Source organism: Jaculus jaculus, chromosome 3, assembly GCF_020740685.1.
Source record: "Jaculus jaculus isolate mJacJac1 chromosome 3, mJacJac1.mat.Y.cur, whole genome shotgun sequence".
Classification (NCBI taxonomy): domain Eukaryota; kingdom Metazoa; phylum Chordata; class Mammalia; order Rodentia; family Dipodidae; genus Jaculus; species Jaculus jaculus.
Window position 1 is genome coordinate 9,545,364 of NC_059104.1, and position 23,249 is coordinate 9,568,612.

General features: G+C 43.0%; 1 protein-coding gene across 1 annotated transcript; it reads right to left on the reverse strand.

Annotated features, from left to right (window-relative positions):
• Positions 1-1,999: 1,999 nt before the first annotated feature.
• LOC101596738 (protein-lysine methyltransferase METTL21E-like) lies at positions 2,000-21,444 on the reverse strand. The gene is made up of 6 exons (XM_004663365.2): positions 21,423-21,444; positions 21,178-21,209; positions 16,182-16,326; positions 8,790-8,956; positions 7,083-7,200; positions 2,000-2,403 (listed from the first exon to the last, which is right to left on the reverse strand). The coding sequence occupies exons 1-6, from the start codon at positions 21,442-21,444 to the stop codon at positions 2,000-2,002; spliced, it is 888 nt and encodes a 295-aa protein (XP_004663422.2).
• Positions 21,445-23,249: the final 1,805 nt, after the last annotated feature.

Here is a 23,249-nt window from a genome sequence, read left to right on the forward strand (position 1 = left end):
AGGGATGACACTGCTGTCCTCCTGCTGTGACTGGGGGCACGGAATGACAATGGGGAGGAAGCAGGATGAGACACAGGGGAGCGCTGGGAGATGCTCCTAAGAATGCCGCGCACCACAACTCCCACTGGGTGATTCGGAACCTGCCTTGCAGGTCAGAAGTCCAAGGACCCTTCCCAGCTGTGCTCACCCCGAGCAGACACACAACTCTCAGGGTTCCACACTGGAGAAGAGGAGGTCATCGAAGGGTACAGAGACAGCCAGCTGAGGACACTGAACAGTGGCTGCCAACAAACAAAGCCACGGCCATCACAGAATCCTAACTCTTGACTCTTTTTGCAGTAACTTTAATTACTTCAGACTTTATTCTAATCTCTAAGGCCCACGTTGGGGGAAAAAAAAAATCACAGAGGGTTTCAAATATCTAGGTCTATCTATGTTCATCAGAAGAGCTTTAAACTTTAAAACCAGCCATATGTCTGCTTATTTGAGATTAGAAACCCAAGTCTTTTCATGTATTTTCAAACCCAAAGTTTTTATATTTATTTATGTCTCTGTAAAACAAATGCATTTTACTTGGCTTAAAAATAAAACAATAGCTCCTCCAGAACCTCAACTATTCTCATGTTGTTTCTAGTCATTCATTTTTTTATTAAGTAGAGTGAAATGCCCTTGCCCACAAGGACAGATCCAAATGTTTGTCTGAGTCAGCCGTTACCCGGGAGGCCCAAACCACCAGGCAGAGATGACAGCCCACCTATATGCTGGCACTGATGGAAACCACATATGTCTGACATCCACCATTACATCATGGATCTGCCTTTTCAGATTTATTTACAGATCCCCTATGGTCAATGTCATTATCTTTAGGGAGAGTCATTTAAGTCTGAGTTTAAAAGAATTAACAGTATAACTGAGTGTGGTGGTGCATGCCGGTAATGCCAACACTCCAGAGGCTGAGATGAAGATTTTAAGTTTCAATTCCAGGCCATTCTGGGATATAGAGTGCTAAAAGAGAGAGAGAGGGAGAGAAAGAGAGAGCGGGGAACTGGAAAGATGGCTTAGAGGTTAGGACATTTGCCTGCAAAGCTAAAGGATCCCAGTTCAATTCTCTAGGACCCATGTTAGCCAGATGCACATGGGGCCACATACATCTGGAATTCATTTGCAGTGTGGCTGGAAGGCCTGGAGTGCTCATTCTCTCTTTCTCCCTGGTTCTTTCTCAATAAATAAATAAATAAGAGAGAGAGAGAAGAAGAGAAGAGGAGGGGAGGGGGAGGAGAGGGAGGGAAGGGGAAAAGAACACAGGAGAAAAGAGAGTCAGACATAGTAGTTCAGTCCTATAATCCCAGAACTCAGGAGGCTGAGATCGGATGATTTCTATGAGAGTTCCAAGGCCAGCCTGGGTTATAGAGTTCCAGGTTGGCCTGGACTAGAGTGTTACCCTGCCTTAAAAACAAATAAATTTTTTAAAAAATTAGCAACAACATTCATCTCAGAGATGCCATTATTTAAATTATTATTTTTCCATGACACATTAAAATAATAATAGTACCATTCAATGAAATAACGGCAGTGTGCTAGAAGACAGCATACAGCATTCAGTGAGGGCCCAGTGGGTTGACAGTTCCTGGTACCACCCATTTGGAGGGTGATTATCAATGCTGATGGAGGAACTTAGAACTAGTCACCCCAATCCTTCAGATGCACTTGTGTGTGAAAAAAAAAATCCTTATCTATGACAAGACAAATTAAGAAAGCTGTCTTTTATTCTCATAGGAGAGAAAGGGAAAAAGAGGGTGAGAATGAGGGAGGGGGAAAGTAAGGGAAGGAAAGAAGGAGGGAAGGAAGGAGGTGGGAGGGAGGGAGGGAAGAAGGGAGGAAGGGAGGAGGAAAGCATGTATTTTCTCTTGGAAAAGTTCTTGGTACATCAGATTATTCCAGGTTTTCTTTAAATAATAATCTACTAGAAATTGCACTTTGATGTCCTCATTTGGGAATATTATGCGCTCCTCCGATTTTTCTTCATAGCCTTGTACAGTTTAATACTCAGACTAGGGAAATTGGAAATTTCTTCCAGATCAAACAGCTCCTTAAATCTATCTACAAATTTATTTTCTTTCTCCAACCTGAATTTCATGGCCCAGAGGATGATGGTAGTTTCTTTGCAAAGATGGTCAAAGGTAATGAGGAGTTCCTCCAGGAAAGGATGAGCGTAGACAACGTCTGCTGCCAGAAGATAGTCAAAGTTATTAGAAGACCTGGGGAAGTTTTCATCAAGAGCTACTCCCCAGGAGAGTTCTTTAACCTGAGGCAAATGCTTGCATTTCATTTTGGTGTTTCTGGAAAGATTATATTGCAGGTTTCCAAGTAACTCGGGTAAATCTGTGGCAGTTACACGAGCACCTGTGAACAAAGGTTGGTTTAAAAAAAAAAAGAAAGAAAGAAGCCCCTTGGAATATGAACAAATCAGCAGATTACAAGCCAACACATCCTCTCAGATTCTATACAATGGCTATGATGCCACCCAACCCCCCCCCAAAAAATAAAACACAGAATACAGTTCTATTCAGAACAGATTCTAAAATAGCTGTCTTTTCTTAAGAAAGAGAAAAGAAAGAGAGAGACAGAAAGAAAGAAGGAAGGAAGAAAAGAAAGAAAGAAAAAGGGGCTGGTTAATTGGCTCAGTGGGGTAAAAACAGTTCTGTCTGCATAATCACAAGGACCTGAGCTCAATCCCCAGCAGCCATGTAAAAAACGAAAAAAAGCCAGGCCTGGTCATGTGCCCAGGTGCTGAACAGAGTTGAGACAGAGCTGCTGGGGCTTGCTAGTCGGCCAGTCTGATCAAAAACAACAACAAAAAAAAAAAAAAATAGCAATCTCAGCCAGGCGTGGTAGCACACACCTCTAATCCCAGCATTTGGGAGGCAGAGGTAGGAGGATCGCCATGAGTTCGAGGCCACCCTGAGACTCCTTAGTGAATTCCAGGTCAGCCTGGGCTAGAGTGAGACTCTACCTCAAAAAAAAAGCAATTTCTAAATTCAATGAGAGACTCTGTCTCAAGAAAGTGAGGCAGAGTAAGTTGAAAAGGAGACATAAAGGGTGGAGAAAGGAAGGGAGGAGGATACTTAATAGGTTGATATTGTATATATGTAATTACAATGATTGTAATGGGGAGGTAATATGATTGAGAATGGAATTTCAAACGGGAAAGTGTGGGGGTGGGGAGGGAGGGAATTACCATGGGATATATTTTATAATCATGGAAAATGTTAATAAAAATTTAAAAGAAAAAAAAAAAAAGAAAGTGAGGCAGAAAGGCGGTAGAGGAGAAATGTGGTGTCCTCTAGCCTCCTCGCGTGTGAGCAAGGGCACGCACATAGCACGCACACACCACCTCCTGCACGCCAAGAGAAAGGAAGAAACAGAACCCCACAGCACGTCTTCACACCACTGGCCCCTGTATCGTTCTGTTCCCCTGCCTCTTTAACATATCCGTGGTTGTCATTTTCTCTCTATCTAAGAAAGTAGAAAACAACCAAGTAAAAGAGGAAGAGAAATCTTTGGTGCCCTCTTTAGAACACTCCACAGTCACTGGTGAAAGCTAAAGAGGTCCTTGTCCAGAAGAACTCTGAGCCTCGACAATTCTGAAGCATGGCAGGTGACACAGAGCAGCTACAGATCCCCTGGGACTCATCAGGTCCAACCTGGGTGAGGAAATCCCTGTGAAGAAGAGAAGTGAACAAGAGCTTCCAGGCCCATTAAAACGTCCATCTGAGGCGGGCGTGATGGCCCACGCCTTTAATCCCAGCCCTCAGGAGGCACAGGTAGGAGGATCGCCGTGAGTTTGAGGCCACCCTGAGACTACAGAGTGAATTCCAGGTCAGCCTGAGCTACAATGAGACCCTACTTCAAAACACACACACACACACACACACACACACACACACACACACACACACACACACAAAGACATCTGAATACGATACTATGTGATGTGTCAGTAGCTGTGAGCACAACGTGAATGGGATGAGGATAAATTAAGATAAATAAATCGACAAAGGGTAATACTCCAGTGGTCCTTGTCGGAGGGGTGGCGCTGTCTGTACTAGTTGCCCTTCAACTGAGAACTGGCTGAAACAAAGACTTAACCTGTGTAGAAATGGGAGACTTTGTACAACGCCTCTTCAATTGTACAAGGCATTCGAAGACAGAAGCCTGCGTGCGTTTTGCTATTGAGAAATGACCTGGTTCTTCCCATTCTGAAATGAGTTGATTTGCAGGTAACTAACAGCTTCTTAAGGTAAATGGCATTTTGATTTTTCTCCAGCTCTTTAGTAAACATAATCACTAAGAGGGGAAACAAAATAATCCTGGAGCCGGGTGGGGTGGCACACACCTTTGATCCCAGCACTGGGGAGGCAGAAGTAGGTGGATCCTTGAGGAGACTACATAGTGAATTCCAGGTCAGCCTGGGCTACAGCAAGAGCCTAACTGGGGGTGGGTGGGGTGTGGGGGGAGAGCCTGTCATGTGGGACCAAATGAATGTAAGTAAATTTGGCCATCCTGCGGTTGAACAGGAAGCGCTCACATGAGACGTAGAGGAAGAGAAATGAATAATTTCAGTGCATTTTATGGAATGCATCATGACACCCATGTTTATGCCCAGAGTTTCAACTTGATGTCATCCTGAGTGTAAATCTTCTCATGAGAAGATATTTATAACCTAGCCACTCATGTATACAGTGGTTTTAAGGTCAAAGACCATAGACGAAGGACAGAATGTTTATGTGAAGAAGAGATAAACAATTTATGTGTTATACATGAATAGCAGTGGTTATTTTCAGGCAGAAATTTGGCATGAGCACGTTTCTAGAAATTTTGTCCTTGAAGTGAACTTTGGCCAGTAGTGGAGCATACAGAATCTTTAAACCTGGAACTGGCCAATTCCACAGCATCCGACAAGCTCAGAGAAGATAAAGAATGGGAAACCAGACCTGGGAGAAAAGTCTCATTTGGCTCAGAACAAATTGTAACCCACTTCTCAGTCATATTGTAAGTGTGTCTTAATATCCGTTGCAGGAACATTCTTGTGAAAATGTTAAAATGGAGGGAAATATAAATATAATTGGTAGGATCTGAGATATGTGAAATCTTACATTCTAATCATTTCTATCATTTTCAATAAATAGTTTTAAAATCCCAAGTTAAAGAATATCTCTGCCTGTAATAAACGGAAGCTACCGAACTATTATATTTAAGATTTTTGGATCTAGAAAGATAAACACTTCTACTTTCAGAAATATTGACTAAAAACAAAGTTTGCCTTTTGATGTTTGTTTCAAGTTGGACAAACATCCCGATGGGATCAATTCCTCGTAATAAAACAAGTGACTTCCTGACATGTACACTCAGCTCTTGGAGCGGGAGGCCTGTGAATCGAACAGTATCTCTGGCTTTGTCCTCAGCGAATGGAGCAGCGACTTTGGAAAGTGGCATCAGACAGAGCAATTTATTTCTCAACGTCTGGGACCACTTCAAGGGTCCATGTCTCTCCAGCATTTAAAAAGTTGTAAATTACTAAATCCTGAGTTCCTCTCGAGACTTTAGAGTGGCAGGTGTGTGCTTCTGAAGATCAAGGAAATCAAGACGGAGCTGGGCAGCGCTCACCAGAGGAGGCAGCCAAATGAAGGCAATGAGCTAGATAACAGAAGCACAGCCTGGGCGGAAGCCGGCCCAGGCGCAGAGGGTGCATCACACGCTTAGTTAGAAAGGATGCTGGTGGCGAGAGAACAAGGGGGCCATAAAAGAAGAAAGGAAATGAGAAAAGAAGACCAAGGACAAACCCCTAAAAATAGAAGCCATGTGTGATTTTTTTTTAATGTGATCTCTAATCCTTTCCTATTCTAACAGGTGCCTGCTCATAAAAATCTAGGACTTCAAAATCCAGAAGGCATCTACAGCTACCCAGGACCGTCGAAATGGTGCTAAACTCTAAAGGACATCAGAGGCAGCAAAGTAGACCAAGCCCAGCATCGCACATCCCCTCCAGCAGCCTCCCTTCCGCCGCCCAGTATATTTCAGCTAAGGTTTGTGACTGTATATTCCATGGGGAAATTAATTTATACAGAAAAGTGCTAGAAAGAAAAAAACAAAGAGACCTTAACATGGGTGGGGTCCCTTGATGAAGTCCATTTTAAACAATTAAGATCCAGTTCATACTACACTGGGAAAAGAATTAATGATATTCGATCCTTAAACTCTCTGACCATTACCTAGTCAGTAAAAAAAAAATCTCATGGGCTGGTGCTTGACTGCAAAGCCTAAGGACCCAAGCTTGACTCCCCAGAACACACATAAGCCAGATGCACAAGATGAGGCATGCACACAGGTGGTTCATGTGCACCATGTGGCCTACACATCTGGAGTTCATTTGCAGTGGCTGAGGCCCTGGCACACCAATTCTCTGTCTCTCTCTTTCTCCCTCTCTCTCTTTTTTAAAAAAAGAAAAAATTAGGGCTGGAGAGATGTCTTAGCAGTTATGGCGCTTGCCTGCAAAGCCAAAGAACCCAGGTTTGATTCCCCTAACTCACATAAGCCAGATGCACAAGGTGACTGTGGCTGGAGGCCCTGGTGTGCTCATTCTCTCATTCTCTCTCTCTTAAATAAATAAAATATTTTTAAAATAAAAAAAAATACATAAATAAAAATATCCTGGAAAGAAGTGACTGGAGTGCTCAGTACTGCAATATCTCTATCACACCTTCCAAGGCTCAGGGTCTATTGCAGAAGGGGTGGAAGAAAGAATGTAAGAGCCAAAGGATGGGTAGGATGCCTTACAATGTGCTCCCCCCAGATACAAAATGGCCTGGATATCCACGACCTCGCAGTGCCTGACACCACCTACAGAAGACCATCATAAGAGGAGGAAAAGATCATGACAAAATAAAAGAGAGACTGGTTGAGATGAAGAGAATGGAGTTTCAAAGGGAAAAGTGGGGGAGGGAGGGTATTACCATGGGGCATATTTTATTATCATGAAAGTTGTTAATAAAAAAAGTTAAATAAAAGAAATATCTACTTACCTAGCAAACTTGCGACAATGGAAACCAGTCCTGTTCCAGCTCCAATTTCAATCACATTTTTGTCAACCATATTGTATTGCTTTGCATTTGTCTCCAAGAAATAGCATAGAACAAGGGCCTATAAATATTGGGAGAAAAGTGTTTGGAATTAACAACAGCAAAATTGGACCCTGTCAGATAAATAAGCTGCAAGCATTATGACGTGCATGCGTGCACATGTGTGTGTACCTGTAAGTGTGCATATACATTGTTCCAGAAAACCACTGTCACCAAAAGTACATATTTTGATAGGTCCAACATTTTTTTCAGATTTATTTTTATTTATTTGTTCTTATTAGAGACAGAGAGAGTGAGTGAGTGGGAATGGGCGCTCCAGGGCCTCTAGCCACTACAAACAAACGCCAGACATGTGCGCCCCCTTTTGCATCTGACTATTGTGGGTCCTGGAGAATCAAACTTAAACCCTTTGGCTGCGCAGGCAAACACCTTAACCGCTAAGCCATCACTCCAGCCCAGGTTCAACATTTTTGTCAGGTAGAAAGAGTCCTGGAGGATTATTGAAAAGAAAAGAAAAGAAAAGAAAAGAAAAGAAAAGAAAAGAAAAGAAAAGAAAAGAAAAGAAAAGAAAAGAAAAGAAAAGAAATAAAAACACAGAATATCGTGAACCAAGTTTGGCCATCGTTAAAACTCTAACAATACTAGCCATTTCCAAGTAGTGTGAGAGGCTGGGACAGGAAGTGGCGCAGGTCTGCTAACCCCCACAGATGGCTGGTAAAGCAGTGGGGGTCTTTGAGAATATTCTGCCTGCAAGTCTCATACAGATGTCGTATTTACATGAAACTCAAATGGAGCCAGTAAAATGAGAAACAAAAATGCTTGCTTAGGCTGTGGAGAGAGTTCAGTAAGTAAGATGCAAGCAAAAGTACTTGAGTTCATACCCCCAGAACCCGCATAAAATGGCAAGCACCTTGGCACACCTGTAACCCTAGTGCTGGGGAGGCAGAGACGCAATTGCTAAGGCTCCCTGGCTGGAGAATCTAAATGAATGGATGAGCTCTGAGTTCAGCAAGAGACCCTGTTCCAAAGAATAAAAGTGAAGCATGAATGAAAAGACACCCAAGGGAGCCGGAGAAATGGCTCAGCAGTTGAGGTACTTGCCTGGAAAGCCTAATGACTAGAGCCGGATGCCCCAGTACCTATGAAGAGCCAGGTGTACAAAGTGGTGCATGCATCAGAGTTCGTTTGCAGCAGCTGGAGGAACCGGCCTGCCCTTTCTCTCTCTCTTTCTCCCCCTGTCTCTCTCTCTCTCTCTCCCTCCCTCCCTCTTTCTCTCTTCTCTCTATCTTTCTGTGTTTGCAAATAAATAAGTAAAAATATATTTTAAAAAGACACTCAAGGTCTATCTCTGGCATCCACATGCATGAGATCACAAACTTTAATGCAAAAAAGAAAGTAAAATAAAGAAAATGATTGTGCTTCTAATCCCTTGCTATAATTTAAGGAGAAAACATTTTATTTACCTTTTAATTTTTTCACCTTTCAAATCTTGATACTTAGAATTACTAAGGATAACCATTTCTAAATTTTAGTTGTTGTCTGATTTTAGAAAACAGAACATTACAACGAGTTTTCTTTTTCCAAGTACAATGTAACAATAAACAAAACTGGAAAATAATTGAGGACAGAAAATTTTGTAAGAAATCATACCGATGACCAGACCACAGCACCGTAACTATCGGTGGCCTCAGTAATCCGAATCTCACGACCAACAAAATTAAAGCCTTCCCAGGGAACGGCTGTTATTCCAGCTGGAATGAAGCGTCTCGCCATGATCTCTGCAGCCACCTGCTTGTCGTTGTGGTCTTCCGTGAGCTCTGAAAGGAGGAGAAGGCAGGGGCTGTCCGTGGCTTGAACAAATTAAATCCGACTCACAAGGGTAAATATCATGCTTTCCTCATGTGAGGAATCTAAATTTAATTCAGATTTCTGAATATGACAGTAGAAAGAAGACTATGTGGAGGGAAGGTGTAATGGAAGGGGAAAGAAGAGAGGACAGTGTGAGAGAAAGAATTAAAAAAAATAGTCCTCGTTCTCTCTCATATACAGACTCTATATTCTGAAAGTAGACAGGGGCTATTTGAGAGGAGCTAAACGTGAAGAAACAAAGAAGGGTGGTCACTGGGGTAAACAGGAGCCAAGTGTGATGTAGAGGTATGAAAGAAACATTTTTGTATGCCTACAAAAAAATAATAAAAACTAACTTTTTAACAGAACCTGGGCTGGAGAGATGGCTTAGCGGTTAAGCATTTGCCTGTGAAGCCCAAGGACCCCAGTTCAAGGCTGGATTCCCCAGGACCCACGTTAGCCAGATGCCCAAGGTGGCACACCCGTCTGGAGTTCATTTGCAGTAGCTGGAGGCCCTGGTGCACCCATTCTCTCTCTCTCTCTTTCAGCCTATTTCTCTCTGTCTGTCTGTTGCTCTTAAATAAATAAATAAAAATAAACAAAAAAGAAAAAGAAGAACCTGATGGAAATGAAGGATTTTTTTAGTCTAAATTACTGCTGAAGGTTCATCGACCTTATGTAAAATAATCTAATGAACTATTACAAAATGAGAAAAAATAAGATATATTATAACCTAATATTTCATACAACTGGGTCCCAACACCTGTCTGACGTTTACTGAAGTTGATACCATCACATCCCACTTCGGCAACACTAAATGAAATGCACACTACTTCATGTATTCTAAAGTGTCATGTTTTTAAGACACCGATGAGTTCAGCTAGACTAAGAGAAAGACTGAACATGGAGTATAGGATGTCTGCAGTACTCAAAGTTTCCAGATGATCTCAGTGTGTCAGAGGCAGGCAAGTATGCTTGAGAACAAACGTGAATGTCTTCGTGAAATCTGAACAGTGGATTCAGGATCTAATAATGGGAAATTTATAAACATGAGCACCAAAATTACAACCAGGATGGCTTTAATGACATCATTTGGGGAGGAAAGGGGCCTTAGCCTCAAGCTCAACATGAGCAAAAGTACAAAACAGCTACCAAGAAAAGGAAAAGGTAAAGGAACAATGTAACTTCTACAAGGAGGCTGGTAAAGGTTTTTCCATATTGGTTGTGGTGGTTTGAATGAGGTGTTCCCCCATAAACTCATGTGTTCTGAGTGCTCGGTCCCCAGCTGGTGGCAGTTTTGTAATTGGAGCCTTGCGGGTGGGGGAGGGGGTGTGTGTTCTTGGGGGCGGGCTTATGAGTATTATAGCCTATTACCAATCTTCTGGCACATTCTCCTGCCGCTATTGTCCACATGAGGTTGGCCAGGGGATGATGCCCACCTCTGCTCATGCAATCCTTTTCCCTGCTATCATGGAGCTGCCCCTTGATTCTGGAAGCCAAAATAAACCCTTTCCTCCCACCAGCTGCTGTTGGGTGGGTGCTTTGTGCAGCAGTGAGAAGGTAACTGCCACACTGGTGACCCCACACTGAGAGGAGGAAACCCCAGTTCTGAGGAGCACCAAGAGACTATAGCAACTGGGAAGTGAGAAGTCTTAGTAAGCAGCCTGTTTCAGTTACCTTAACGTTGCTGGGACAAAGCATCTGACCAAAAGCAGCTATCGGGAGGACAGGGCTTGTTTCTGCCATACAGTCTCCAAGGCAAGCTGTGCGATGGCAGCGGATGGATGGTGGAGCGGAGGGTGGGCACTGCCTCCTTGCCACAGCAGGTGTAAAACAGCAGCACGAGAGCGAACTGAGCTCTGGCAGGAGGGAAGCTGGGCTATAGCAACCCAAAGTGTGCCCCCAGCAATACACCTCCTCCAGCAAGGCTCCCCCTCCCAAGCTTCCACCAGCTGAGGACCAAGCATTCAAGACACATGAGTTTATGAGAGGACATATGAATCAAACCACCACACAACCATATGAGGTTAGTGTGCAAGGATCAACACACACACACACACACACACACACACACACACACACACACAAGACCTAATAGGACAAAGAACTCTCACAACACTGAAAGACTAAGAAACAAAAGACTAGAATTGTGTATGTATGCTAATGTACATAGGCACCCTTGTCAAGATCTAGATAAAACTACATACACCCCCCCTAAAAATAAAAAACTCCAGCTTAGACACAGCCCACAATAACATACCAGTCCATCACCCCACTCTCCCACTCCCACAAATATTTGCCCATGAGAGCTGCAGAGAAAATAGATGAAATCTTGTTATCTTTCAACAAGAGCCATCTCTTTAATATATTTTCCTGTAATTCTGCTTAAACAAGTAAAGCATTTACATTCGGGGAGAGCGCCAAGATCCAAATACGGCTGGTGACGTGTTCCGTCTGAACTTTAACTTTCATTTCACTATATGCACTTGCTTTGCAAGGACTGAAGTGGGGGCAGCATTTTCTGTGGACGTTCTTTGGGGAAAAGCAGAGAACATTAATTGCTTCCTTGACCTTTCACTGAATGTGCCCTCTTGGGTCTTCTTGCCGACTCCTTATAAAAGTAGCACTCCTCTGACAAGTCACCTAAGGTGTCATGGATTAATAGATGTCAGAGTACACCAAATCCCAGGAGCATCTATTGAAGCTTCAGTCTTTGATATAAAAACTTGGCCAGTGAATATTTACTGGGGCGGTCTGACATCTCTGACTTTGCACATTCCTTTAAAGGTCAGTTGGCCACATTACTCTGCTGGCTAACAGGTGGTAACTGCAGATGTATTCTTGGCTTTTCACACTGTCTTTTCTTTGAACAGAGTCAGTCATTTCTCTCTGATAACAACTGCACCTTTACCTTCATAAGAAAATGAAATTTTAATAACACATGAATATATTAGTTTAATTGGAAATTATACTAATATACACTCCCAGGATAAAACCTTCAAAGAGATTTTACTAAACAATCAACCACTATTAATTGCATATGGACTCCAAGAGAACAGGACTCTATCCATCATATTTCATAACTTAAAATTAACTATGTGTCACATCATATTTCATAACTTAAAATTAACTATGTGAGGTTGAGTAAACTTTATGCTTAATATTAATATTCTTTCTTATTTTTAAATATTCCAGAATAAGTAAACCTCATAAAACCACCATAATTTATATTATGAAAACAAAATATCCTGAACTTGGCTGCTTTAAGAACCATGTTGATAAAATGATCAAGATTCTCCTGAAGTAATTGATAAATCACAAAACAAAATTTTCATGACAGAACAAATCGTAATTTGTCTAGATGGAACAAGTGAAATTTTTAAAAGCGAACAAACGCCTGCAATTACGTCCATCTTCACTGGAGAAATGAGACAACAGAACAGAGGAAGGACTGCCTAGAAAGAGGAGGGTCCTTAGGTTTAGGAGAGAGGGACAAAAGAGAATCATAGGATGGGAACAGGATCAAATTACAGTATGTTCCTATATTAAAGGTCTCAATCTAAAAAGTCACCCGCATCTATTTTTCCAGCATAAAAATTAATAGGGATGTTTGAGGCGTTTAAACGTGCCTGTGTGTGTGTGTGTGTGTGTGCGCGCACGCACGTGTGTGTGTGTATGTGTGTGCGTGCATGTGGATGTCTGAGGACAGCCTCGGGGCATTTAATTCTCTCCATCTACCTTGCTTGAGACATCTCTTTGCTGTTTCTTCTACAGCATGTGCCAATCTAGCTGTCCCGCGAGCTTCCAGATTCTACTGGTTCCGCCCGTCATTGCCACAGGCACGTTGAGATCCCAGACACGTGTTCTACTTGTTGCCAGCTACGTGCTGAATCAAACTTGGGCTGGCAGGCATGCAAGCAAGCGCCTTCCATGGCCGAGCTGTCTCCTCAGCCCCAGTACGATAGGTTTAGTACAGTAGCAATTACTTATTTAAATCAAAAGGTGTGTTTAATATTAAGTTACAGTAATAATGCCACCTATTTCAGTGTGACAAGAATCTTTCAGCTAGAATGTGACAAAAATAGCTGCAGTATCTCAAAGGTAATCCTACAGCATTTTTGTTGTAATAAAATGAAGGAAGTTATTCCAAACATAATTTATAAAGAGCATATGCCTCAAAGCATAGGGTCCATGATTTGCTGGGTGTGGGTTTGAACATGGAAAGAAAAAAAAGATGAATGAATTATCGAATAATGTTTGGTTGGGTTTTAGTTAAGAATTAAAGCCCCATTTTCCTCCAACAATTAATATCATCATCGTACAATGGAATGCTAGTATATATTTCCAAAGATTAACTTTTCTGCATATCTTCTTTGTTTTCTAGTATTCACGACCCACAGCAAACAACCGCAGCAAAACAGCATCACACAGATGCTGGATCTTGGCCTCCTTGTGTGGGAAGCCGACACCTCATTACGTCTGTGCTTGAGACAAAAGCTTATCAGGGCTGAAAAGATGGCTTAGCAGTTAAGGCACTTGCCTGCAAAGCCTACGGACCCTGGTCTTATTTCCCAAGACCCTCATAAAAGCCAGATGCAGAAAGTGGCGCATGAGTCTGGAGTTCATTTGCAGTGGCTAGAGGCCCTGGCGTATTCATTCTCTCCCCCTGCCGCCACCTCATTAATATTTTTAAAAAGATGCATCATCTTATGATTTTCTTGACAAATTTATTACTTAAACATAAATATTAAAATAAAATACAATTGAGACAACATTTTACAGTTATGTTGCTATCTTAGGCTTATCGATTTTAATGCTTTTTCATCCCCCCCAAAAAAGTCCTAGCACCATTTTTCTGCCCTTAATCCTTGTTTTGGGTAATTTAAAATCTGCCAGGTGCTCTCCTGAGTTCTCCGGAGAACTGAGGGGGATGTCAAGAATGGAGTGGAAACTAGCGAGATTCTGCCACAGTGTGGTGATGGTCTTCTTGAAGAGAGCTCATTGGTGAATCGCCCTCATTGCTGGATTACAGATGGCCTTCAGAAACAGGGTCTCTGTCTGTATTCTTCTCTTTTATACCTTCAAGGTCAGTTAGAACAATAACAAGTGGAGGGTCAAAGCAAAGAAATACACTGAGAAACAGGAAAAACACCACTTCTTTAACAGCTATGACAAGTGGAAGCAAGCTCCCATTTGAAGGGTTGTCATAAAAGCCTGCTGGCAGATTTCAAGTCAACTCCACACCACTAGGTGGGCGACTGTCATTCAAGTGACTGTTCTATTCAAAGATGAATGTCATGTGCTTTTCAGAAAGGCATACAGATTTTTTTAAGGTATGTTTTTTTAAGGTATGTTTGGATCAGTAAATGGTCACAGACTAACATGGAATACACAATTCCAAACACTTCAGCAATGTCTTGGTCTCTTGCACTGAAATGGATTCCTGCAAAGATTCCACAGATATTTCCTGTCTAATGTTCTGTTTGGTTTCAAAAAGGTACAAGGTCTGCAACTCATCAAGTACATCAAACAATACAGTATGTCATGTCTTTACAGAAGACAGGAAACTCCTCATCAGCAAGACTGCTCAGGATGCAAATGGAAAGCAACATAAAGAAATTAAATTTGTTATACTCAAAATGCGCATCCTGAGCCAGGCATGGTGATGCATGCCTTAAATCCCAGCACTCGGGAGGCAGAGGTATGAGGATTGCCATGATTTCAAGGCCATCCTGAGACTACAGAGTGAATTCCAGGTCTACCTGGGCTAGAGTAAGACCCTACCTCAAAAAAAAAAAAAAAGAAGATGTGCTTTGTGGGTCATGAAAGGAAAACACACTAAATGGATATCAACGCTATTCTGTGACAGAGAAATATCTAAAGTGCTACCAAAGCTATGTGGTTGAATCAGGAGAAGCATTCCAAAGGAGGTGCTATCTGTACCCAGGAAGCTGTCAGGTCAAGATGCACTATAGATCAGGCTGAAAAAGTAGGTTGAGAAGGTATTAGGTTCCACATTGACTTGTTCGTAAGGTAAGAAAGAGCCCATAAAAATTGTTGGGACGGAGACTGACATGATCCGATGTGATATTTAAGAGCTCCATCTGGCAGCAGAGCTGAAGGACCAGCAACATGAGAAGCTAAGTAGAAAGCTGTTACAATGGTCTACATAAAAGGCAGCGAGAGTCTGAATGGAGGGAGCAGTCATAGCTGAGAAAGCAAGAATGAAGCTATGTGTTTCTGAAGTAGTGACATAAGTCCCTTGGAAACAGTAACTTGCATTAAAATCTAAGTTTTGAAGATATCTAAAGGAAACTGGTAAGTTTAAGGTATTATTTATGCAATATGTGGAAACTTAGCCTGAGCACATATTTATTCAGGTTATCATTTTTAACATATTTTATTTATTTATTTGAGAGAGAGAAAGAGGCAGAGTGAGAGAGAGAGAATGGGCACACCAGGCCCTCCAGACACTGCAAATGAATTCCAGACACATGTGCCCCTTGTGCATCTGGCTTACATGGGTCCCGGGAAATCAAACCAGGATCCTTTGGCTTTGCAGACAAATGTCTTAACCACTAAGCCATCTCTCCAGCCCCTCAGGTTATCTTTTAAACCAACAAAATGTGCTTTTCACACCAGTCATGGTATGTGATATAGACTCTCAGTAGTATATCAAATAGATTACCTAATGTTATAGTTTGACAGGTTTCTTCAACAAAGCTGAAGTAGAAAGACTTTCCTTTTCTTTTTCTTAATATTTTTATTTTTTATTTTCTTAATATTTTTATTTATTTATTTGGGAAAGAGAAAAAACGGGGGCGGGGAGGGCACACCAGGGCCTCCTGTTAACTCCAGACACATGCGCCACCTTGTGCATCTGGCTTACATGGATCCTGGGGAATCAAACCTGGGTACTTAGGCTTTGCAGACAAGCTGCCTTGACCACTAAGCCATCTCTCCAGCCCCCCAAATTTTCTTTTTCATCTAGTAAAGCAATATTAATGATAAAATCCACATTACCTGTTGCTACAAGTTGGTAAAGACTTATGAAAATCCTCCTGAGAAATTTTCCTATCTTGTCCCAAGTAGAACTTTGCAGGAGGCCCTGGAGAGAGCCAAGTGAGTCATGACCAGAACTGCACTAATGAGCCACCAGCGCCGATGTTGTCGCTCAGGCATTAACTCACTTACTCGCCGAGCACCCGAGCAACGTGACTGTGAAGACAGAGGCACCTGTAAGTTCTAACACAGAGGCTTCACCCGACACCTCAAAAAACTGGAAAGGCCGACATCTCCCCGTGCTCAGCAGACTTATCAGAACTTCATGCTCATGAGTCTGCCATCAAATAAGGGAAGACATGCCACTGGCAATAAGGTCTCTTGGCCAATTTGCCAATTTGGGAAACTCTGAGAACTAGAGTATAAGCTAAGTGGTATAGTGGCATGAAATTAGAGGCTTCATGCCATGCTAGGAAGTCTTCATTTTATCCCCTAGGAAATAATGAGACGCGGAAGAATTTTAAACAGGAGAAAAGAGTGGCAAGATTTAAATGTTCTTTTTTTTTTTTTTTTAATTATTTATTTATTTATTTGACAGCGACAGACACAGAGAGAAAGACAGATAGAGGGAGAGAGAGAGAATGGGCGCGCCAGGGCTTCCAGCCTCTGCAAACGAACTCCAGACGCGTGCGCCCCCTGTGCATCTGGCTAACGTGGGACCTGGGGAACTGAGCCTCGAACCGGGGTCCATAGGCTTCACAGGCAAGCGCTTAACCGCTAAGCCATCTCTCCAGCCCTAAATGTTCTTTTATTAAAAAAAAACAAAATCATTCAAGATACAGAGTGGGAGAACAACTACAGAGGGTGAAGAAAGTCCAAGAAGGCAGCCAACTAGGGATAGTCTAACAGCATGTACGAGAAGAAATGAGTAAAGACCAGACTCAAGGCGATCGGTGTTAGAAACAGGACGAAAGGCTGTGGAGGAAGAAACCAACTGGATGAAATGATAAAGGAGATGAAGGGGAGGGAGAAGTCTGGAACGACCTCAGGTTTCAAGTAGCCAGAAAACAATGCTGCTGCCATACATGGAGATAGAAAATATAGGAAGAGGGGCAAGTTTATAAAGGAAAATGACTTCCAATGCATCGATGAATACCCACGGATGATGTGATGGCTGTGCAGGCGTGCCACTAAGACTGAGGGTCCTCGCCGCAAGAAGCACAGCTTCCCAGCAGGACAAGATGCTGCTACACCCTGAAATAGTGGGAGACTACACCCCACTGAGGCTACCTGCTAAAGCCACTGTCGGCAGGTCACTCCTATTGTGGTCAGCTCTTGCTCAGAGCCTCCCCTGCAAGACCACCTGAGACTTCCTTAGAGCCACGTAATAGGTAATGAGTCTTCCTACCAACTATCCAGTTCCCTGTCCTCTTACATGCTGAGTGCCTGTGTTGGGACCTGAAAGCTCTCCCAGCCTATTGCTATTCCTTCCTTCTGTATCTCCCAGAAACATTCATGACAAATAATTCTCTTGCACATTTAGCCCCATTTTATGAGAGAGAGAGAATGAGAATTGACACGCCAGGGCCTCTAGCCACTGCAATCAAACTCCAGATGCATGTGCCACCTTGGGCACGTGCGTCACTTTATGCATCTGGCTTTAGTGGGATCTGGAGGGTCGAATGTGGGACTTTAGGCTTAGCAGGCAAGCCCCCCTAACTGCTAAGCCCCCTCTCAGGTCCTTTAACCCCATTTTGGCATTACTTCTGGAGGGACCCAACCTAACACAAGGCAGGACATATCATCAGCTAAACACCAGCAGCAACATGCTTGGGAGCCACTGTGCCCAGGGATGCATGACCCTCGGGCTGGGGTGGGTCTGCCCGTGGCTGCAGACCCACAAGAGACTGCGATCGTAAAGCCTCTGCCACGGGAGCTGCAGGCATAGGACAGGCAACATATGGTGCTCAGAAGAGTTAAGGCGGGTGAGTCTTTAGACAAGTGAGATTATAACGCAGTGTTAGATACATAGAAAGAAAAAGTTAGTATTTACCCTAGTTTTAATCTTAGTATATTTAAGTGACATTTTATAATCTACCAATGTTTATGCCAGTGCTGAAATACTAGAACTAAAAGTTGGGTTGGCTCTATCCCTTCAAAGCCCAAGATACTAAGTATAAAAGTGTTAGGACAGGACAAATGAATACCCTCCAGTACTTGAGAACCAAGTGTTCCTCTTTGGCAGAAGTCTTGCCAAAAAAAAAAAAAAAAAACACGCCACCTGGTTCATCTCCAGGAAGCAGCACACTTAATCCTCTTAGCATTGTATATTTGAACATATTTTAAAGCTTTAATTGGCTACATGGATGATTATGGGGTGCATTTGTTCATGTTGTAAAACACTATAATCCTCCTTCTGTCTGAACCCTGCCTTGAACTTTCTCTGCTTCATTCGTGACTTGCCAAATTATCATGTGCACAGTTGAAACCAAGAATTGTTACTAATGGTAATGAGAATGGCATAATTTTATTCATACACCACGTAAAAATTGCATTTTCGTTCAAATTATCTAAAGGGCTAGATTCTCTGTGTGATTACAAGTTCCATGCTTAGGTCCATAAGGATCCCTACAGTGAGAGTGTTAATGTCTAAGCAGGTAGGCTGCCAACTCTGGGCTGGCATCCAGCACTGCCTACAGATATGCTCACCTCAGTAGAAGCTCCCTGGGGTGGCAGGAAAGAAAAGAAGACTAAACTTCTTAGGAAATATCTAACAGTGTGCATGCTTACAAGGGACAAGGAGAAAAAGCAAGATGATTTGGTATTATAATTGTTCTATGTGGATTGGAGAAATGGCTCAGCAGTTAGATATGCTTCCTGCACAAGCAGGGAAGGTCTGAGGGACCCTGAGCCTGCCCCAGTTCAAATCTCCAAATCCCACATAAAGCTGGGAGTGGCCCACACATGCCTGTAATACCAGTCCCACAAAGGAGAGCAGAGAAACCAGGAAATGAGACAATTGCCAGGGCTTTGGAGAAACAGCAATCTTTGGTATCAGTAAGAGACTCTGGCTCGAATAAGAATGGATGGAGGCTGGAGAGATGGCTTAATGGTTAAGCGCTTGCCTGTGAAGCCTAAGGACCCCGGTTCAAGGCTCGATTCTCCAGGACCCACATTAGCCAGATGTACAAGGGGGTGCATGCATCTGGAGTTCGTTTTCAGTGGCCAGAGGCCCTGGCGTGCTCTCTCTATCTCTCTCTTTCTCTCTCTCTCTCTGTCCATTGCTTTCAAATAAAATAAAAATAAACAAAAAAATTAAAAAAAAAAAGAATGGATGGAAGAGCATTGGGTGGGACATCCAATGTTTGGCTCCATCACAGTCAAGCTCATGGGGCACCACAAGGGCACATAGGTGTACCTATGCCATACACACACACACACACACACACACACACACACACTACATTATACACAACTACACATAAACAAAAAAAATGTACTCTACAAAACCAGCAATTCTTCTAGGCTATGTCAAGAACTAGGCATTTTGGGGGGGTGGAGGTAATGAAGAGATGGCTCAGCAATTAAACATGCTTGCTTACAAAGCCCAGCCACAGGGTTCAATTCCCCAGTACCCATGTAAAGCCAGAGGCACAAAATGGTACACGCATCTGGAGATCCTTTTAAGTGACAAGAGGGTCTGGCCCAGCCATGCTTTCTCTCTCCTTCCTTCCTCCCCACTCACTTGTAAATAAATGAATAAAAATAAAAATTGAAAAAAAATAACTAGGCAATTTTTACCTCAATGTAGATAGTTAAATTTTATAATCCATGCCAAATCATACTTCACATGCAAGAAAAAAAAAAATGTGGCTCTATTTCAAGTAATTACACTGGTAATAGAAATCAAATTTAAATTCTTCTTACATCTAGAAGTCAAATTATATTATAAAGCCAGTTGTGGTGGCACACGCCTTTAATCCCATCACTTGGGAGGCAGAGGTAGGAGGATCGCCATGAATTCAAGGCCACCCTGAGACTACATAGTGAGTTCCAGGTCACTCTGGGCTACAGCAAGACACTACCTCAAAAAAAAAAAAAAAAAAATTACATTAAATATTTTTGTATCTAATTAGCAGTCACAGGGATGGGCCATAAATGGATGTTAAAGATATTTTGTAGCCTAGCTTCACCTCTTATCTAAGCGTCTGTAAAATTTTTAATTTTTACATAAAACTTTTTAAAATTTTTATTTATTTATTTGCAAGTAGAGAGACAGACAGAGATAGACAGGGAAACAGAGAGAAATAGGCAATGAGAATGGGCATGCCAGGGTCTAGTTCCACTGCAGCCAAACTGCAGGCACATGCGCTACTTTACGCGTCCAGCTTTATGTGGGTATGGCAGACTAGAACTCAGGCCTCAGACTTTGCAATCAAGCACCTTTAACCACTGAGCCATCTCTCCAGCCCTACATGAAACTGTTTTGATGGGCTGAAGAGATGGCTTAGTGGTTAAGGTGCTTGCCTACAAAGCCTAAAGAGCCATGTTGCACTCTCCAGGTCCTCTAAAAGCCAGACTCACAGTGGCACAAGCATGCCAGGTCGCACATGCACACAAGATGATGCCTGCATCTGAAGTTGATTGTAGTGGCATGGTGGCGCACAGTTGGGAGGCAGAGGTAGGAGGATCGCCATGAGTTCAAGGCCACCCTGAGACTACATAGTGAGTTCCAGGTGAGCCTGGGTTAGAGAGAAACCCTACTTCAAAAAGCAAAAAGGAACCTGTTTGGATGTATCTTGCAAACTTCTTATTTGAAGTAACTTAGAAATTACCATAATGTGTTTAATTACAATAATGTGTGGTATCAAGTATGCGGCACTTGGTAACAAAATCATTCCTTTGGGGGCTGGAGAGATGGCTTAGCGGTTAAGCGCTTGCCTGTGAAGCCTAAGGACCCCGGTTCGAGGCTCGGTTCCCCAGGTCCCACGTTAGCCAGATGCACAAGGGGGCGCACGCGTCTGGAGTTCGTTTGCAGTGGCTGGAAGCCCTGGCTCACCCACCCATTCTCTCTCTCTCCCTTTATCTGTCTTTCTCTCTGTCACTCTCAAATAAATAAATAAAAAATGAACAAAATCATTCCTTTGCAAATCAAGGAAAAGCTGTAAGTGTTTTGCAAGTTTTTTACGTGCTTATTATTGCCAGTAACATTTCTCTCACCTATTACCAGGAAAATAGGAGTTTAACAGTATACACTAAACATATTGGGGACATTTGCCAGTTAGCACAAGCCAAGATATGATATGCAATTAATAAAAGTCCTAAATCAGTTTAAAATATTAACTAAAACTATAAATGATTGATTTTGTTTTCTATTAATTGTTTTGTCACTTGGAATTGGCCACATTGCAAGAAAAAAACAAAATTATTTACCTTTCTGATCTTCTGGATTCATTGATTGCTGAATTAACAGATGGCAATATGGTGATTTTTTCCTGATCATTTCTTGAACCCTAGGCCAACAATGCATTAAAATAGCAAATGTCATAATTAATTTAAAACGTGCAGTGAATATATCTTGCTTGCCTAGGGTTTAAATTGTTTAAATTTTCATAGGGCTAAGGAAATTATAGTGAATATCACTCATTGACAAAGACCCTATGAGCCCTTGTACACACTATCTAGTTAAATCAAAATGAAGGCAATGGTCCCAGAGTCAGGAACTCCTAACACGAGTAGGGAAAGAAAGCATAGCCCTCCCCATCGAATGACTGCCCCGTCTGTCACAAAGACAGACTTCACGGTCACACTGACTCATAAGATGTCCATTCTGGAATCTAAGAAGTGACTGAGAGATCAGGAGGAAATCTGTCCTGTTCAGCACTAACAGCAACTGTGAAAACTGTGACAGTAAGCTAAAACAAAGCTTCCTAGCAATGGAGTCAGTCAGAGTGAACTGTTCCCACCCACGTGTCCGTAGCACATTCAACTGACCCAACCATCCGGTGGCCTGCAACAGTCCACACCATCCCAGTAAGCATTGAAAACTGAAGTCCAAGTGCTGTCCACCACCCAAGTCGAGAGGATGGTTAGAAATGGCTGAAATGAGTTCTTAGTCTTTGGAGAGCAGCCTGCTGTTCCTACTGCTTGACTGGGTGTGAAATAAGTCGTCACGAAACTACTGTAAGTGTGACACCTCTTTCTTCCAACAACACCAAAACATGTCCCACGGTCACATTTCCCTTTACATCATGCCTCAGTCAGCTAGAAGCCAGATCATCTACACACACACACACACACACACACACACACAGACCCGAAGATCAAATAAAATCACCAAGGTTTGCACAGCCAAAGCAAGAGCAGGTCATATAGTTGGCTCCCAGCTTCCTACGTCTTCCACCAAAGAGAGCAGTCGTGATTGTTTACAGCTGCCTCCTGAAGGTGAGTACTTGCTGAGTATCAAGGCTGGACCTACCCAACTCAGTCGCTGAGTTTACAGAAGGTGAAAAAGAGTCACCCACAATCTGAACTTGGCTGCAGAGACTATAGTGCTCGACAATGCTGTCTGTCCCCAGAGCTCACAGCTCCCTACTGTACACGCGGGCCCTGCAGGCAGGAGGGATTAGGGTCCCAACAGCTGCAGCTTCCTCGCCTCTGGCTGCACAGCAACAAGTCTGAGATGCCCAGAACTAAAGGACGAGAGGACGGACCGTAAGAACGCCCCAAGGACAGGGCTAGAGCTGACGGGTGACCACACGCCACTCCTGTGAGCGAGTGAAGGCTTTGGAGGAAGCACCCCCACTTTTTCAATTTTCAATGCCAAGAGTTATTCCAGGACACTGTGGCTATGACGTCCTGGGGAACAGGGGCCGCGTACGTTTTATGTCACCGATCTGGGTGTGAACACTGTTTTTAGAACCCGATAACTACAGCCACATGAGGTCCCCGGGGGTCAAATGACCACGACTCCCTCCTGCTGGGAAGGAACGAGAGGCGTGGGATGTGCGTTCCTCTGAGGAATGAAATGTGGGCACGCAGGGGTGTGTCTCAGAGAACACAAAAATCCCACGCACTGCTGGAAATGTTCTCCTTAAGGTTGCTGGAGGTAAAAGCCCAGCGAGTGTGGCTTCCAAGAAGTGCTTTCTCACGCACTGTCTTAAGAGGCACGAGAGGCGGGCAGAGCTGGGCAGCTGCCACTTCAACGTCTCAGGAATCCGGAAGCTGTCCTCATTATTCCTATCAGCAGCCACTTGTCAT

What these genes read in the sequence shown, in the direction of transcription:
- LOC101596738 (XM_004663365.2), bottom strand. Translation starts at nt 21,444, where the DNA reads ATGAATCCAGAAGATCAGAAAG. An exon ending in GAATCCAGAAGATCAGAAAG is followed by an intron (nt 21,210 to 21,422) that starts GTAAATAATTTT and finishes TCCTGGTAATAG; the next exon opens with GTGAGAGAAATGTTACTGGC. An exon ending in TTACTGGCAATAATAAGCAC is followed by an intron (nt 16,327 to 21,177) that starts GTAAAAAACTTG and finishes ATTTGATGGCAG; the next exon opens with ACTCATGAGCATGAAGTTCT.